Source organism: Lathamus discolor, chromosome 3 (assembly GCF_037157495.1).
Source record: "Lathamus discolor isolate bLatDis1 chromosome 3, bLatDis1.hap1, whole genome shotgun sequence".
Classification (NCBI taxonomy): Eukaryota; Metazoa; Chordata; class Aves; order Psittaciformes; family Psittacidae; genus Lathamus; species Lathamus discolor.
In genome coordinates, this window is record NC_088886.1 from 13,971,674 (window position 1) to 13,989,159 (window position 17,486).

The window sequence follows — 17,486 nt, forward strand, 5'->3', positions numbered from 1 at the left end:
GATACCTTTGCGTTTTCTCATTGTAGGAATGAGCCAGGAAAATCTCCAGTGTAGCCTAAGCTAGCAAAGGTGTATCTGAGTTCTTTAGATGAATGCTACTTCTTCCAGAGTAACCTCTCTTATGGCAGGCAGGAACAAGGAGAACAAGTGGTGTGGTTCCAACTACTAATGCAGTTATCAGCATCTAGGAGTGAGCTAAAATACAGCAAAGTACTTCAAGAAACACTTGGTACCTGTTGCTGAAACAGTGCAAAGCAACACTAATGCAGACTAAGATCTGGCTTTTCTGGAGGATGAGGCAGGGGAAATTGAATTAAAAACAACTCAGAAAAAGCTGAGTATTTGTACTGTATGCTTTATAAATGAACATGCAATTAAATTAATGTAACTAAATTAAAAGCAAGCTGATTGTTTTCTACTGGCTGTGCATGGATGTTTGTAGGACTAGAGCACTTGCAATCACAAAGTCCCTACAGCACTGAAAGGCAGGTGGGAAATACCCACTTTTTTTCTTTTTTGAAGAAAAACCATTTATTGCTCCAAATCACGAATAACTATTTTCTGTTCTCTCAGGTCTGTAGCTATGAGCTCCTGTATTACAGAAGGAATAATCTAGGTTTTCAGAATGACTGCCCAAAAGATACTCTGCCAAAAAAATAAAAATCAAAGCAGACATACTCTTTGAGTATGCCTTGTGGAAGAACTAGATGGTTTCACGTGGTAGCAATCCATATAGCTTCTTCTGCGGTAACGATTACGCTATTCATGACTTGATTGAAAAACATAAAAGCACAATAAACTATGTTCAGATATTTTCACTCATATTAAGACATCGGGAATATATTTTAGCCCACTCATTTTTGAGTGCAACAGCATAGCTTTGAATGAGCTTTATAGAATATTTTCAATTTGCAGAACTCACTGTTGTGACTAGTATATGGTTTAATAAGGATTCTTTTGCTGCTGGAATGCTCTCAAGTGTGATACACTGGTCACTTGTTTCATTTATACCTGCCATTCTATTTCCTAACTTTGCCAGAGAGGCTGTGAGTATAATGCCACTTGTTTCCAGAGATCAGACAAGTTTTGTCTGTAACACTTGGATTTTTAATTAGAAGCACACCATTTGGCTTATTTCAAGTGCATTCAGGCCAAAGTGCATTCAGGGAGTATTGAAAAATTGGCATCAGTAAATCCTATCAGAGTTCCAGAAGAAAAGAGCATCCAGTTATTTTCTTGTGAATACAAGGTTTTCAAGACGAGCTTAACTAGTCTGAGGAATACTTAGACTAATTAGAGGATGACTGGAGAGTGAATCCACTCCTAAACAAGTGTTTTTAGGATTAGTAATTTAAAATTTGGAAAATGTGAAAATCAGGTATACTTCAAGTAAAAACCTTAGAAATATATTTAGCCTCTTTTAATATTGGGGAAAAGGGGAATATTTCACATCTACAAAACACTGAAACACATTTTTGTGCCTCAAAGTTACCAGGTCATAACCGAGGCATTTCCATGTCCTTCCAGTGTCAAGATTGCATTAAGTAAATGCAGTGGCATATGCAAAAGAGAGATTGCTGGTAATGGTTTCAAACTAAAAGAGGGGAGACTCAGGCTGGATATGAAAGAGAAGATTTTTACAATGAGGGTGATAAAACACTGGCACAGGTTGCCAGCGAGGTGGTGGATGCGCCACCACTGGGGACATCCAGGCTGGATGTGGTATTGGGCAACCTGATCTAGTTCAAGATGTTCTGCTCATCGTGGGGGTGTGGGACTAGATGACCTTTGAAGGTCCTATCCAACCCAAACTATGTCATGATTCTTTTCCCCCACTCACCCCCCCAAGCATGTCAAAGACCTAGGAAAAATAGATGTGAAAAAGACTGAAAGATAACAAAAGGTTTTCTGTTCAGCAGTGACAAGCAATCTATTGAATTAAGAAAATTGCATAACCCAATCTTTGCTGCAAGTGCAGAATGTTTTATAATTAGAAAATGTGACAGCTCACTTGAAAAGCAACAAGCAAAACCAGAAAGTAGTGGAGGGAAAAAAAACCCTCAAAGAGAGTTACTCTCATTCTAAAAAGAGGAAACAATCTCTTGATTAAAAGTTGTTGCCATGTAGTGACAATTCTTCTTACAGCTTGCTGTCATTTCCCACCCAGAGCACATACAAATCCAGGCTTTAGGGAAGCAGGAGGAAAGCTTTAAGTGAATTGATGAAAAACAGGCTCCATTTCTACCAAGATTATAACAACATTTCTGGCCTGTTTATCATAGCTTTAAACTTAAATAGCGAAGAGAGATAACGAAAAGTCCCCGAAAGCCCTTTTCAATGGAGAAGCAAAACACAAATATTCCCAAAACTGATGGTCAACAGCAAGTTGAAAGCCTCATTTAACTAAAGCTCTGTGGATTAATCCAAAGGCCATTTTCCTCCATTTATTATGTTTCATGGCAGTTTTCAATGTTTTGACTCAATTTTCTTTACATCAAAGATTCAATCCAAGTAATTTTTTTAACTCTTCAGACAAAGTAATCCAGGGGTTGGCATTACAAGTGGTAATGGCTTTAAACTAAAAGAGGGTAGATTTAGATTAGATATTAGGAAGAAGTTCTTTACTGTGAAGGTGGTGAGGCACTGGAACTGTGGCTAACCCCCCCCCCCCCCAAAGAAGTGTTCAAAGCTAGGTTGGGCAGGGCCCTGAATGACATGGTTTATTATAAGGTGTCCCTACCCATAGCAGGGGGGTTTGAACCAGATGATCATTAAGGTTTCTTCCAACCTTGCTATTCTATGATTCTATCATTACAATATGACAAACTGCACATCTGCAAGAGTAAATTTTCATTGCAACTTCTAAAGCTTTGAAATGGATTGAAATATTTAAGGGGTCAGATCTAGAATGTACTGTATTAATCATGTGCTTTCTCTTTACATAAAAACATAAGGAACTTATGGTATAACAGTAGTTTTCTTCATATATGTGTGCAGCATTAGTCATTATAGGTCTTAGTAAAATGACCAGGAGTATTCAGAAGCCATTTTGGCTTTTAATGCTGCGCATTTCTGCAGTGTCCATTTCTCTTTCCCTGGTAGGCAGCAGTATCAGTTTGAATAACACATTCTGGTACTACAGGGAAATGGATTGAAACAGGAGTACGAGATAGAAAAGAAAACGGACTCTAGGAAACTCAGAAAATGATCGTGAAACTCTGATCCCTCAACACTTTGTTTTTGTTAAAGAGCACACAAAGGTGGAGTCCAATCTAGTTTAAGGGTATCTGCAAAAGGAGATAATGAATAAGCACCCAAAGAAATGAAAGAGCTGGAGAGGGAGGCCTACCTACAGAGAAAAGATGTTTAAGAGGAATGTACTGAAGTCGGTGAACAATCTGCTCAGTTCAAGTTGTCATGGAAACTATCCTATTAAATGCTTAAAAAAAAGAAATCAGTTCTAGAAACAAAGTACTACAGTTTGCCTGTTATAAAGTGCTCCCTTAATAAGCTCAAGCCAAGTGTGATTTGGTGCGTCTATATAATTTTGTGAGGTTGAAGAATTATTTTTCTATTTCAAAATCACCATTGTACACTGTAGTAAAGGTATGCAAAGAAAGCCTAGCACTCTCTTTTACCCCATGTGTGAAAATGCGGTGAAATGGGCAAGAAAAATTGCTGTAGACTCAATCTGCATTTTTTTCTTTGGAATGTCAGCAACAGTTGTTTGCTCCTCCTTTCACAGACATAATTTGGATTTACTTTCTGGTGATATACATATTAGTGATGACTAAACTGCCAAGGTTAGTTGAAGTCTTGGTATTGCCCATTTCCTTTCAGATTCTGGACCAAAAGTTGCTACCTGCAGCTGTCATAGGCAGTGGAAGGTGTCTGTAGAACAAATGTGTTACAGTATGTTACCCTCCTATTTCTAGGCAATAGCACTAGGATAGTGTACCTCCTTCCCTCACACCAGCTTGCCCCTTTGCTGGCAAACTAAGGCTTTATCCTTCCATGCACAAAAGATACCATTACAGCTAAATTGGAGTTCTGCATTTTACACGTCTAGCTTTACAGCCCAGGGAGCCTGCAGAGTTCTTGGGGAGTATCAAGCATCCCACACAATTGATGTAAATAGGATCCACATCAGAACACTTCAAATTGCATCTAAAGCTGATAAATGCAAGCATGTATTTTAAATCCCTCCACCTCCTAGATTAAGGCAGTTTACTCAGGGCTGTGGACAGGTTCTGTTCACATAGCCCAGCCTCCCTTAAAACAGTTACCAAAACCCTTCCTTTAAGTTGTTTGTAACAGAAAAATCCTGTATTTTAAAGCGCTGAAGAAACAGCTTTTTATAAAATGTGTTTATATTTCTTAATCACTGTAAAAGTACATACCACAGATTTTTACATTTACATATTAAACTGTAGTGATTGCAAGGATGCTACTTTACTATACGGGATAGAAAACTGCTCTTTAATCTGACGTGTATTGTATTGAAGCAAAAGTGTGGCTTCTCTGGCTACGCTGGAAACACTTCGGGGGGAAAAAGAAAGGAAAAAATAAACCTTTATGTATTTTTAGAAAACCATATGTTTCCTGCTTGGTGTCTTCTTACTCCTTATGTATCCCGTGATTTTGCAGTCAATTTTAGTCAAATTGGACTTAAATTCCAGTCATAAGGAGTGGCCTAGTTTTAGAATTCCTTCACAGTAGTGCATCTCAGATCAGTGGACTGTTTAGTCCCACAGTTAAATTCCTTCTTAACAGAGAAGTTCTTTATAAATACCATGAAAGTTCCTTATGGAAAGTTATAAAACTATCTAATAAAACATTAATAGGCATTTCAGTAAGCATAGAATATGTTTGGTCAAACATTAAGCAGAGAAGGTCTTTGGGAGGTAAAATTCGAGCACAGCTGTCAATTTTCCTCTTAATAGCAGCAAATTACAGTATCTGAGACCGCATGCTGGTCTTATTTTTACAACACTCTGTCCTTGTCCTTCTCTATGCCAAGATGTTTTTCTTCTTTCTTTTTGTAAATTGAATTGAGACTGGCCTGCAGAAAACCCTTTTTCATCTAAAGGTAAAAACAAAACAAACAAAAAACCACAAATAAGCAAAAAAAGAAAATCAAACCACTGAATTCCAGCTCTCAGAAGGCAATGTAACAGTTCAGGGCAGAGAACCCTGCCCTGAGAGGTCAGAGAGACTCTGCATACACAGTGCTAATGGTGATTTGAGACATCCATTCATTAGGATCATCTTAAGAAAAGGAGCTCAGCAGCACCGAGTTTGTGGATCAAATGCACTGGAAGGTACCCTGCTGCACTTACCTGCTGCAGTGGCTTGATGCATCAAAAAGCCCCTGGGGGGGAACATTAATACTCCACATAGACAAGAATCATTTAAGGAGGGATGGTAATTTGCAAAAACAAATAATGCTAAAAGAAAAGTAGTGATAAATTCTGGGAAGAATTTGGAGGCACAAATCTACTGAAAAGTAAAATTTGTAGGCACAGATCTACTGAACACAGTATGTGACAAGTACTTTAAAATGAGCAATAGATAATAACTATGCACAGATAATATGGGTGTCAAGTCTCTCAAGTTTCTTCAAAACATAAAGCTATTTAAATCTCAAGCCCCAATTTTTCTTCAAGTTAAATCAATGTTGTTCCCTCAAGTCCAGCCCTTTGAACCTAAGATGAAGTGTTTTCTTTACCAGAACACTCTTATGCTGCTCTGATCGTGCAGCATGCTCCTACTCTGCTGGGAGTGGTGTTCTTATTGCATACCTTGGTTGGTAAGTTTGCCGTTCAAAGTTAATTTCTTCGAAATCTTATTCAGTTTGCCATGGTCTGGAAATCAGTATGAAATCAAAGAAATTCTGCTGTCATTTGCATGCTTAATAATCATGTGTATTTTTCGTGGGAAAAAAGAACAACAAACCAAACCAAAAAACCAAACAACAACCCAAAACCAAGCTACAGAAGTTAAAGACCCAACCCCCCACACTATAGCAAACAGACTGTGATTTTTCCCCTCTCTAAAAAACTGATAATTATTCTATTATTCTTTATGCTATCAAAGACCAAATTGAAATGAATGAAAAATCAGAAAATAAATATTTCATACCTTTAAAAGCCAGGTAATTAAAATTTAGCTTTTGACAAGTGTTAAAGCCAAGTTAACTTCTACCTCCGTATAGGTAGAGATCTGTTCTATCTTCAGAACTGATAATAAGGTTTATTTTAAAAGAATAATGGCATAGAGATTCTTGTCTTTGCTAGAAACCCAGAAATTAAAAGGAATCATAACAATCTAATAATCTGTCAGCATCTTGAAGATGCTATTACAAACACTAGGCTTTTTTGCACTTTCTAGTGGTATGCACCGCAAACAAAGAAAAATCACCTCAACTGACAGCGCTGTTCTCTTATCTTAATTGCTATTAGCCCTTTTGACATAAATAACTCCATTCTGCTGAGCAGTATAAGAAAATACACCTTGCAGGGAAATAAAAATCTTGAAGCCTGAATGCATTCATACTGTACCCTATCTCATTTAGACATGTTCATTAGTTCTGGACCAGAGGAGATCAGAGCACAGCCACTCATGCTTTCCAGAGACATACTTTTAACTCATACTTGCATAAAGCAGCCCAGCCTCAAAAACTGATTTGAATCATGAATCAAATTTAATGCCAAACAACTGTATGGCTCATAAACCCCATTCCCAGGGACCACTGCCTATACATAAAACCTACAGCTAGCCCAGCATATCTCATGAAAACAAAACATGGGTGCTTACAGGAATTTAAGACACAGATTACACTGCTGAGCTCTGCTAGCCCCAATTCTTTCAGTGCTTAGCTTTGACTAGCTAAAGCTTGTTCAGGGTCTTTATGACTGGAGCACCTCCCATATGAAGATAGGCTGAGGAAATTGGGGCTGTTCAGCCTGGAGAAGAGAAGGCTGCATGGAGACCTCATAGCAGCCTTCCAGTACCTGAAGGGGGCCTATAGGGATGCTGGGGAGGGACTCTTTGTCAGGGACTCTTTGTCAGGGACTGTAGTGACAGGACAAGGGGTAATGGGTTAAAACTTAAACAGGGGAAGTTTAGATTGGATATAAGGAGGAAATTCTTTCCTGTTAGGGTGGTGAGGCACAGGAATCCGTTGCCCAGGGGGGTTGTGAATGCTCCATCCCTGGCAGTGTTCAAGGCCAGGTTGGATGAAGCCTTGTGTGGGATGATTTAGTGTGAGGTGTCCTTGCCCATAGCAGGGGGGTTGGAACTGGATGATCTTGAGGTCCTTTCCAACCCTAACTATTCTATGATTCTATGATTCTATATGTAAGGACCCTACTCAGTGATAACTATATTTTTATAGGCTGCGTACATCTAATCTGAAATACCATCCTCTGTGATTAGGTGGATGCCTAATAAATGTGGTTGCAAACACATGTCAGACTCTAAAACCACACAGATTGTGGCAGACTGGGCTGTGCTGGAGAAGACAAATTGTATATCCAGATGGCACTCAGACATCTTGTATTGCTTTCTGATTTCCTAAACTAGTATCGATCAGTGAAAGAGTTTATGTCACTGAGAGTTAAAGTTGATTTTAAGGCTACTAGACGTAGAAGCATCATTTGTAAACATTTGAAATCTCATTAAATATTACTTTACTAGCCCCAAGATTTCAACGTAAATATTCTACAGGCTAAAGAGGAGAAGGTGGAAATTTGAGTCCTAAACCTATTTCTGTTCCATATACAACTGTGTTCACAGTGTCAAGTCTGACCTAATATCTTTGCTAGAAGGGAAACCATGCCCTTGCCTCTACTCCCGAAGAAACTACAGGGAAGATATATGTGGAACTGGAGTGTTCTTTGAAGAAATAAAATGCTGGAGAAGCACAAGTGTTCTGCATACCTGACAACAGCAAAGGGAAAATTATATAACTATAGTGTGCTGAGAAGTTGGTGGTTAGATACCTGCATTCCCAAAGGCATGCTGATGAGATCACCATGATTAAACTATGTAGTTCTTGCTGTATACATTATGTCAGTCTTAAACTTACATTTGTCTGTGCTGCTGGCTTGACTTTTTTTATGCTTATGCATTCAGTTCAACTCTCAACAAATATTTTTAGGTAGATAAACACGTAATTTTTACTTGCTTAAGTAATTTGTGCCTAACATATTCTTTTGAATGTTTACATTCCTTAATTCAATCTTGAAAATTGAGTGTAAGCTTAGGCAACAATCATGTTGTATTTTAAATTCAGTCTTGCTGTACTGCCTCTTTGCTCCTTAATCCACGACTGTTTATCCTCTTCAGTAAATTTCTAGAAGGACCTCTTGCCATATCCATCAGAAATCTGAATAAAATGTATCAGGTACTTTTCATCACTATTTTTTGAGAGGCATTCATGCAACCAAAAAGGTGATAAGAGAGAACCTTTTATTCCATGTTACAAAAATAGAAAAAAAACCATTAAGGGCTGGAGCAGAGGTTATTAATGTGTAACAGAAAAGCTTGCTCATTCCATCAGGTAACAAACATTTAGAAATGGTAAATCCTAATGACGAAATGTCACATCATTAGAAAAAAAATTATATTATTGCTTTCTTGAAAGCAATATGAGTTAAGGGTCCTAGTTCATTAGTAGTAATACTCAATGACCTGGAGAATTCTGTATCATTTCCTTATTATTTACTGTGACTTGCTGCCATATTTCTTGATTATGGAAATTACGTCACACCCAGCAAAGACAGGCAGTAACTTAAACTCATTAACCTATGAAGTACGTACTACTAGTCACATATTTATTATTAATGAGCTAAACGACAAAAGGTTAGAATACAGTCAGATGCTTGCATTTTCCAACTCTGAAGGAAAATATCGGATGACAGATTCTTTATAGGTAGAAAATTTATCTATTTAACAATTACTTTACTACTGATAGTGTTTAAGCAGTTACACAGCTATACCCCACTAACTGATATGTTTCCAGATAATAATTATAGCTATAACCTGGCTCTAAAGGCATCTGAAATTACAGACTACCCACTATTCTTCAAAGCTCCTTACGTACAAGATTATAGTCTTCCTCACCTTGTTTTCAACTAGATAGAAACAGCTATACCAAGAGCACAGAGACTGTTCTGCTGCTAAATCACTGTATTCCTCATGGCAACGTGGTGTATAATACTATTAGGAATCTAGTAACTGGTGGGACTTGTTCCTTATGTGGGAATTTGTTCCTTATATGATCACTTGCTAATCCAGCAGTTATTTTCCAAACCACTTTGGTAAACAGGCAGCACAGTACTTTCAGGCTGATGTAGGTTAAGCCATTCACAGTTTAGAGACCCACTTGCTAGGAAGACACAATAAGAAACAGGTATTGTGAAATGTAAATAAGAGGAGGCTGGCATTAATCATGAGGACAGTCTCTGCTGCACTCTACAAGGGACTGCAAACCAAGCAGCAGATCTAGCTTCTCGTCTAGATCAGCAGAAAAACTGGTGTACTTTTGAGGAAACTGGGAGGAAAGGGGTGAAAGGAAATGGTTCTAAGTTAAAGCATAGAATAGCAAAACCTGTGTAGGAATAGCTTGTCATCAAAGCCAAATTAATTGTAGCCCAACTCTTCTAATTTGTCACTCCTGACTTTTCTTACATCTCTCCTAGAGACCAGGCTTTCAGGTCCTCTTCACACCCCTGCTGGGTGCTGTTCAGTTCTGTCTGAGAAACTGTTTTTATGGAATAACTTATTTTTTGAAATACAGGGAGGTTTGTTTTTAGCCAGGGAAGTTCACCAGGGGTGATGGTCCCACTTACATCAAGTTCTGCGCCGAGTTGTCTTACAGAATTATAAAACTGGGTGTACTGCTTTTGAGTTGTAATTAGAATTCACTTAAATGGCTTTTCACAGCACTTGTTCCTTATGTGAGCATGGCTTGTTGGTCAGTTAACCTGTTGGTTGATAAAAACAGATGTGGCTGGTCAAAAAAAAAAAAAAAAGCGGCTGATGGCCTATTTAGCTTCAGTTCTGTCTCTAGTTTTTCATATTTCAGCTCCAAAAACTTAGAGCTGTTCCTGACTTAAGCTGACCTTTATTATTACCTACAGCCCACCAGGGTTACAGAGGCAGTTTTATTCTGCAATTACCAGGGAGAACAAAGAGCAATACTTGAAAGTAATAATGCCTCTTTCACTTGACTATAAACTCGGGACTGTGATCTTCATTTTTAAAGAAACTTTACTCTGAACTTTGTGCCTACAGTAATTTTGATCTGTAAACCTTCAAAGTCATGATAAGTGACTGAATCTAAACCCAGGGCTTTTATATGTAACATATTCTTTGCAGGTCAAATATTTTACTGTATTATTACATCAAAGAAAAAGGTAGGGATAATACTGTCGCTTGAATTGTAAGAAAAAGATTAATTTCTCATCTGAAAGTGTTGTTGGTTTTTTTTTTTCCCCTGAAATGCTCTCCTGCAGACTTAGTGGATCCAGCTGCTTTTTCAATTTTGCCCCCTCTCCCCCCTCCCCTTTTTTTATATTTAAGATGGCAGTTCTGTTGCAGTGTAATAGACAGAGAATTACTGTGATTCAAAAAAAATGAAAATGTTCCATGTAGCCAATGTAATGATACTTCAGCCTAATGAAGAGTACTTATGTTTCAGTGATAATGGAAACACAAGGAGAAACCTGCAAGGGTAGCGCCAGAGCCTTGCAAATGACAGTGGCCAGCGGTTCAGCCGTTCTATTCACCATGTTGTTCATTTCACTTCATCTGTTCATGCAGATATACAGATTTCTAGCAGTGGCTATTTCTGACAGTACACTGAAGAAAAACTGGAGGAAACTACAGCTTAATAATCCTGTGCTATTTTGAGAGCACTAACATAATGTATTCCATGGTGATATTGCGCACTGTTGATGTAATACGAGGATGTTACTGCCAATGATATTATTGATATTTTATAGACTAGATTAAAGCACTGATAGTGTGAGCATATTGACACTCCAGAGCCTAGACTATGTCCAGTGTATATATAATTCTGATTTATAAGAACAACAAAGAATTTCCACTCTCGGATACTCTTGCTGGCCAGTATTTGTAATTTCTTATTGGTTGTGCTACATAGTGTGTGACAAAATAATTCTAGGTGGCCAAACATCAGGATAAAAAAAAAATAAATTAAAAAAAAAAAATGCCAAGTTCTACTTTTCCCTGGTGTAATCCCTCTTTGTAGTTCATCAGCTTGCAGCTTGTATGGCATTCTGAAGATAAACACATTCAAGTTGGTTTAGACCAAAGACTTAATTTCATCTCTATATTGTAGTTCACTTCTAGAACTTACTCGAGTATTGCCTTTCCACTACTAGCAGCTTATTGTACTGTATTTACTTCAGAAGCAATTCAGCATGCACACTGATTGCTTACATAGTGTGCTGTAATTGTGCAGTTGGGCACTGAAAAACTAATCTCCACAAAAAACAGCATGGGCCAGTTAAACATCTCAAGTTATCTTGGGTTCTTCGTGCTCATGTACTACCAACTGAAACCGTACCAACAGTGACATTGTTAACCATATCTCAACATCGATTAAAACTGAGAGGTTAAAATATGGAGAAGATTATTAAGGTATACAGATAATCAGATAAAGAAGAAATGTGAATTATGCAGAATGTCCATTTCAATTTGTCAATTGTTAATTAACAGGAGGAGGATCAGTCAAGTTTTTCCGGTTATGAGAGCACAGGAGGTGAGTTTCTTATTCAATGGCACTTGTCACTTGATTCTGAAACCTTTGATTTCCCCTTGTATTTAAATAGTTACTTACAAGATAAAGTGAATTCAGGTATTTATATTGTGAAGGTTAGGTCTCAAAGGATTTTATCATATGAGTTCTCTTTGAATGCAAATTAAATTTTGCAAAGACATTTCTACACTCTTTAGGCCAGTGGATCCAAAGTTATTAAAAAATATTATTGTTAATCACATCGGATCTCATAGGTGTTTTCAGAAATTGGAACTTATTAAAAGCTTGTTGGAAAGTATGAGAAGCTAAGAGTCTGAGGAATGAAAAGATTAATCAAAACCTTTTACGGATAATGGTATTATGTAATAAGAGATGTACACACCACGTTATGAAAAACAAGTTGTATGTGGTAAATTAATGTGTCTTGTAAGGGATTAAGTCAAAGACAATAAAATCCCAGCAAGCTCAGATGGTGCCAGATCTCTGCTGGTATAATCAGGCTAATGACTGGGACTCAGACTGGAAGGAACTGATTTTTTAAAAACCACAATTTCAGTAAAAGGTGAAACTGTAGCACATACAGTAGTTTGGGTGATCAAATGACAGTAATACTTAGATTTCAGTTAAGATTATTGTTATTTGGCTGAATTTGAGGCTCAAGGGAGTTTAAGACTGCAGCTCAGACACAGTACACCCAATAAAAAAATCTCAATGGGATGTGGGCAAACTTCTGTAGCAATTATAATGTAATAACAGAGAAAATCTCAATGGCTCAGGAGGCAGGTTATTACATCAAGATGCATCAGCTTCTCTCCTTTAAAGAAACTGTGCATGTGCAGGGTCTGATTTTCAGGTCCAATATTTTGATCATATCTGCAGTGAGAACTATGAAACTGGGAGATAAACAGGCTTGTGGATAATAGCTCCTTTTGGAATGTAGAGCCTTATAACACAAAGTAAAATCAGATCGCCTTGAGTGTTACACAATTCAGTGTGTATTGAAAGTATCTAATCAAAACTCAGTAGCTCTTGTCAACTAAATTATTATTTTTTTTCATTCTAGACTTTTCAGAAGACCTGAGGAAATCAAACATAATTTTTGTTATTGGTAAGTAGGATTCCTTATTTCAACTGCGACATTTTAAAATCCCCATGTTATTTAGCTTCAAGTATATGATTTCTTTTAAAGTTTGGCAGAATAGTTTGGTTAAGAGTATTTACACTACAGTGGTAGATTAGTGTTTTGAAAGGGAGTTAAGATTTAATATCATGTTATTATCCTGGGTCTGACCATGCTAACAACAGTTGTGTAAAGCTCAGAGCAGGTTGGCTGCTGAAGTGTGAACATACTCAAAATGACCTTATAGTTCTTACGTTAGTGTTGTGTAGCAGCAAAGCTGCCTCACCAGCATTAGAAAAAAAATTACTAGATTGGATTTATAACTCAGAATTTTGAGGGTTAGGTGGGGAAAAAAAATAAATTAAAAAAAAAAATCAGGTCTTTTCACCTCTTCATTTGTGAAACAACTGTTTTAAATATATGTTTCAATTCTGCAAGTGCTCAACATGCTGTTAAACAGTCAATGGACTCATCACCATGCATGATACTTAGCAGGCACTGATGCTTTGCAGGTTCAAGGTTTGTATTGCTTCCTGGAAGTCCGCAGAGAAAAAGCGCTAAGTTAATGCCGATCTATAAATAAGACATGTAATTAGCAGAAATTTTGAACAGCCTTTTAAAACAAATTATAACCAGAGTATTTACAAGTTTCAGCTTAAAGCTTACTACTAATTACTTGGAAAGAGTAATTGCTTTTGTATCAAGCAGAGTTTTTCAGAACTGTTTATGGAGGGATGCCTAAACATGGGTAATTTTACATAAAAGTAAGTCACATTGGGCGTTCTTTGTCCTGGGGCGGGGGGGAAGGGAAAGTCACATCTGAAAATAGTCATAAATGAATGGAAGTTTCTTTCAGAATTCAGCAGGTATCAAAAAAACATTCCAATAGCAGCAGATTGAGACAGGTGATCCTTATTCAACATTGGCAAGCCTGCATCTGAAGTACGGGTCCATTCTGGGCTCCCCAGTACAAGAAAGATACTGACTTACTGGAGCAAGTCTGGTGCAGGACCACAAAGATATTTGAGGGAAAGGAGCATCTTTCAGATGAGAAGAGAGTGATAGTGCTGGGACTTTTCAGCCTGGAGAAAATAAAGCTCCAAGGGATCTTACCTGTATGTATAAATACCTGATGGGAGGGAAGATGAGGGAGTCAGAATCTTCTCAGTAGTGCCCAGTTACAAGAGAAGAAAAAAGGGGGACAACTTAAAATACATGAAATTCCATGTGAACACAAGAAAACACTTTTTTATGGTGAGGGTGGTCAAACACTGGAACAGGTTGCCCCAAGAGACTGTCGAGTCTCCATCCCTAGAGATGTTTCAAACCCACCTGGCCACAGTCCTGAACAACTTGCTCTAGCTGACCCTGATATAATAGAGTTGTTGGACTAGATGATCACAAGAGGTTCCTTGCAACCCAAAGGCTTCTGTGAAGAGATAGTGCATTCATGTGTTGCACTTTCACCTTACCCTATATTAAACCAAGTACAAGTTGACTCAATTTCTTGAAAACCAGTGGTGGATGTGTTTGGAAAAGTAAAATTAGATTCCGGAAGGGCTTGTTGGAGACTTTTCTTAAGGGAAAGATGCATAATACAATTTTCAGCCTTTAAGCCAACTCTAGTTCCGTGCTTACTGAAGTACATCTCCCTGCTGTTCACTACAGTGTCAAATTCTTATTCTCTCTGCCTCACGTATCTTATTGGAAAATTATGCTTGGGTTTGTACAAACACAGACTTTAAAAAAAAAGTGAAGACACTCAAGGACTTTTGCCTCTGAAACTGCCCATGGTAAGGTTATTTTTCCTTTATCTCTGGACTGCTTTTTCATTCTCAAAGAGTGGTTAGTTTTCATTTATAGTTTTATAGGCCATATACTAGCCATCTTCCAGGTAAAACTGGAAAACATACTTTTTCCTCTATTTATTCCTGCTCTTAAATCCACCTCAGACTTTGTAGTAAATAGTTTCTAGGAACAGAGGAAAATGGTGCTTAATCAAAATGGTAAGTTTTGTTTGTTGAAAATGTTATGATGAAAAGTGTGACGGGTTACTTTTCCACAAATCATGCAGAATGATTTATACTTTTTCCCAAAATGCTCACATCCCCACCCCCATCCTCCCACCCCTGAAAAAGCTTCGTGAAGTCTGATCTGAAGAGTAAGGGTGTATTTTTATCCTGGATTTTTTTTTTACCATCATGAGATCTTTGTGGTTGTTCATTTGACTGAAAAATCTTGATTTAACCCCATCTAGGCGGTGAGGATAAATGGTATTTCCCAGAGACAGATTTCTTGCTGGTGCTAGGTTGGAGTGGCCGCAAGCTCTTGTAGCCTTTTCAAGGCAGGTCAATCTACCTGAATCACATGCACATGCACAATGCTCTCCAGGTTTAATATAATACACAAGAGGCAACTGAATTCTTTCTTACATGTCAATCGAGCTCAAGTCTGATCTCTGTGAGCTGTATAGGGACAAAAGAAAACTTTGAAGAAGCTTTCAAAGAAAACAGCAAAACTGTCATACATGAGGGGAGCAAGGGGGAAAGAAAAGGCACCACAAATTCTCAGTGGCTCAGTACTCCATTGCACTGGACAGCACTAGTAACATTCAGCCCGCCATACATTGACTAGAAAGACAGCAGAGAAGATGAGTTGAAGCATGCTGCTGTAGATACTTGAATGGGAAGAAACTCTCTTGGGTGTTATTAGGAATGTTTACTCATTACATAGATGTATTCATGAGGAAACACTAAGATGCTTATGAAGTTGTTTTAAAACTAGAGTTCTAAAGATGTGCATTTCAAGTAGTTTACAGACTAATTGAAATACACACACCATCTGCCAGAGCTGACAAACTGAGATACTGTTTATAAGACAAAAGGGGAAAAAAAAAAAAAGCAGACAATTTCCCTCCCCGCATTGATTTCTCTTGAAAATTGCCCAAAAAGGGAGAGAAAAAAAAATAATTAAAATTATTATTAATTAGCAAAGTTTTATGTTAGAACTAATGTAGGAATTGGAAGAACAGCCAACTTGGATTAATTAAGTAACAATGTCAATGTTTTATCCAGACAGCAAAGCAAAGACATAGAAACAGCAACTCAAAAATATGGAAAATAACAGCACAGTAATAAAAGAGGCAAAAGCAAGTTAAATTTGGCCTGAAAAGTAAAATTCATGATAAAAAAAAATAAACAGGAGAAAAGAAATTTGTGGGATGTGCTAATATTCAAAACGTATGTAATTACTGGCAGTCACAAAAGAAAGAAAAGACACAAAACTAGCAATAGTAAAACAAGAAAAGCACCAATCAAAAAAGCCTTTTTCATCAGAGCAACATGAAACGTAAAATGTTAATCACAATGAGCAATATATGATTTCATCATTCTTAACTCATGCGATACTGTATATCAGATCCAGAAAACTGTCATAACTAACAAAATTACTGAAGCAGTACCTCTCCCTATCCTCTCCAGGAGTATTTCAAGCCAACCACATTTGGCTTTGGTTGAGGCTGAAACTGAAGCAGAAAATTTTCAGGAATCTTTCTGCACTTTGGACCACAGACAAGCTCCTCACTTACTCTTAAACATGGTGTTTAAAACTCAGTCAGTCTGACTAATTTCCTCTGCAGAATCTTTGTTCTTGCTGGTGAACCAAATGGTTTAAACTCAATGTAAGTAAGACCAGCCTTTTAGCTGACACTCGGAAGATGTTACCTCCACCTACACTTACAGGTAAAACATCAGCTGCAGCCACTGGCTTCTTGTGCATGCAAAAAAGAACCCAAGCCCCACCCTCCCCCTGCCAAAAAAAAAACCAAACCAAACCACAAAAAGCACCCCAAAGATCACAAACCGTTAAACTCTTTGTCTAAGATATGCCAGACCTTGAATGACTTGATCTAACTTGGAATTTAGCCCTGCTTTGAGTAGGGCATTTTACCAGAAGAGGTCCCTTCCAGCCTAATTACAGTACAACTCCTGTATTACAGCTCCTTCTAAAATCAGATGGGCACAGGATGAGCAGTGCTGATAACTAAAAACTCAGTCAGTCCAAACTATAGCAGTAGAAGTTAATGAAGACTGCTTTTTCTGACTTGCCATGAAATAAACACCATGTTTCCTTCAAGAAAATGGTGAAAACTCAGTGGTGTTCCAGGACATCACATCACTCTGCCAACATATGCCAAGTTTGTTTTCTGATTAAAATCATATCTCAGAAATAAGAAAAATAAACGCTGAGGGCTTTTTGTTGTTATTTTTTAAATAATAGCATCATCCATATATGGTTTCACTCAAACCAAAATCATACATGAACAGCAGAGGAGATGCTATTGAGATGTCTCCAAAGGCCATATTCTGAAGCTAAGGCTTATTTTTATTTGTATAAATAATCCAAGTAGCATTGATAGAATTGCCAAACTGATCAAGTCCTCCAGAATCATAGCTTGAATATAAAGGATAACTTGACTGGGGTTATTTTGATTTTAGTTCTGAGGCTCCAGCCAACTATGCAGCTAGGTTTCCCCTGCAAGCACTTTTCCATGATACAGGCATGATAATAATTATGAAA

The 17,486-nt window shown here is 37.6% G+C and overlaps 1 protein-coding gene across 2 annotated transcripts in view; it reads left to right on the plus strand.

Moving 5' to 3' along the window:
- The window catches only part of AK5 (adenylate kinase 5), a 95,582-nt gene that overhangs the window by 60,265 nt on the left and 17,831 nt on the right, over positions 1–17,486 (plus strand). For both annotated transcript variants that reach the window (XM_065673620.1, XM_065673618.1), the window contains exons 9-10: positions 11,749–11,791; positions 12,852–12,896. In XM_065673620.1, coding sequence (XP_065529692.1) covers positions 11,749–11,791; positions 12,852–12,896 — 88 coding nt within the window. The remainder of the gene's footprint in view (positions 1–11,748; positions 11,792–12,851; positions 12,897–17,486) is intronic.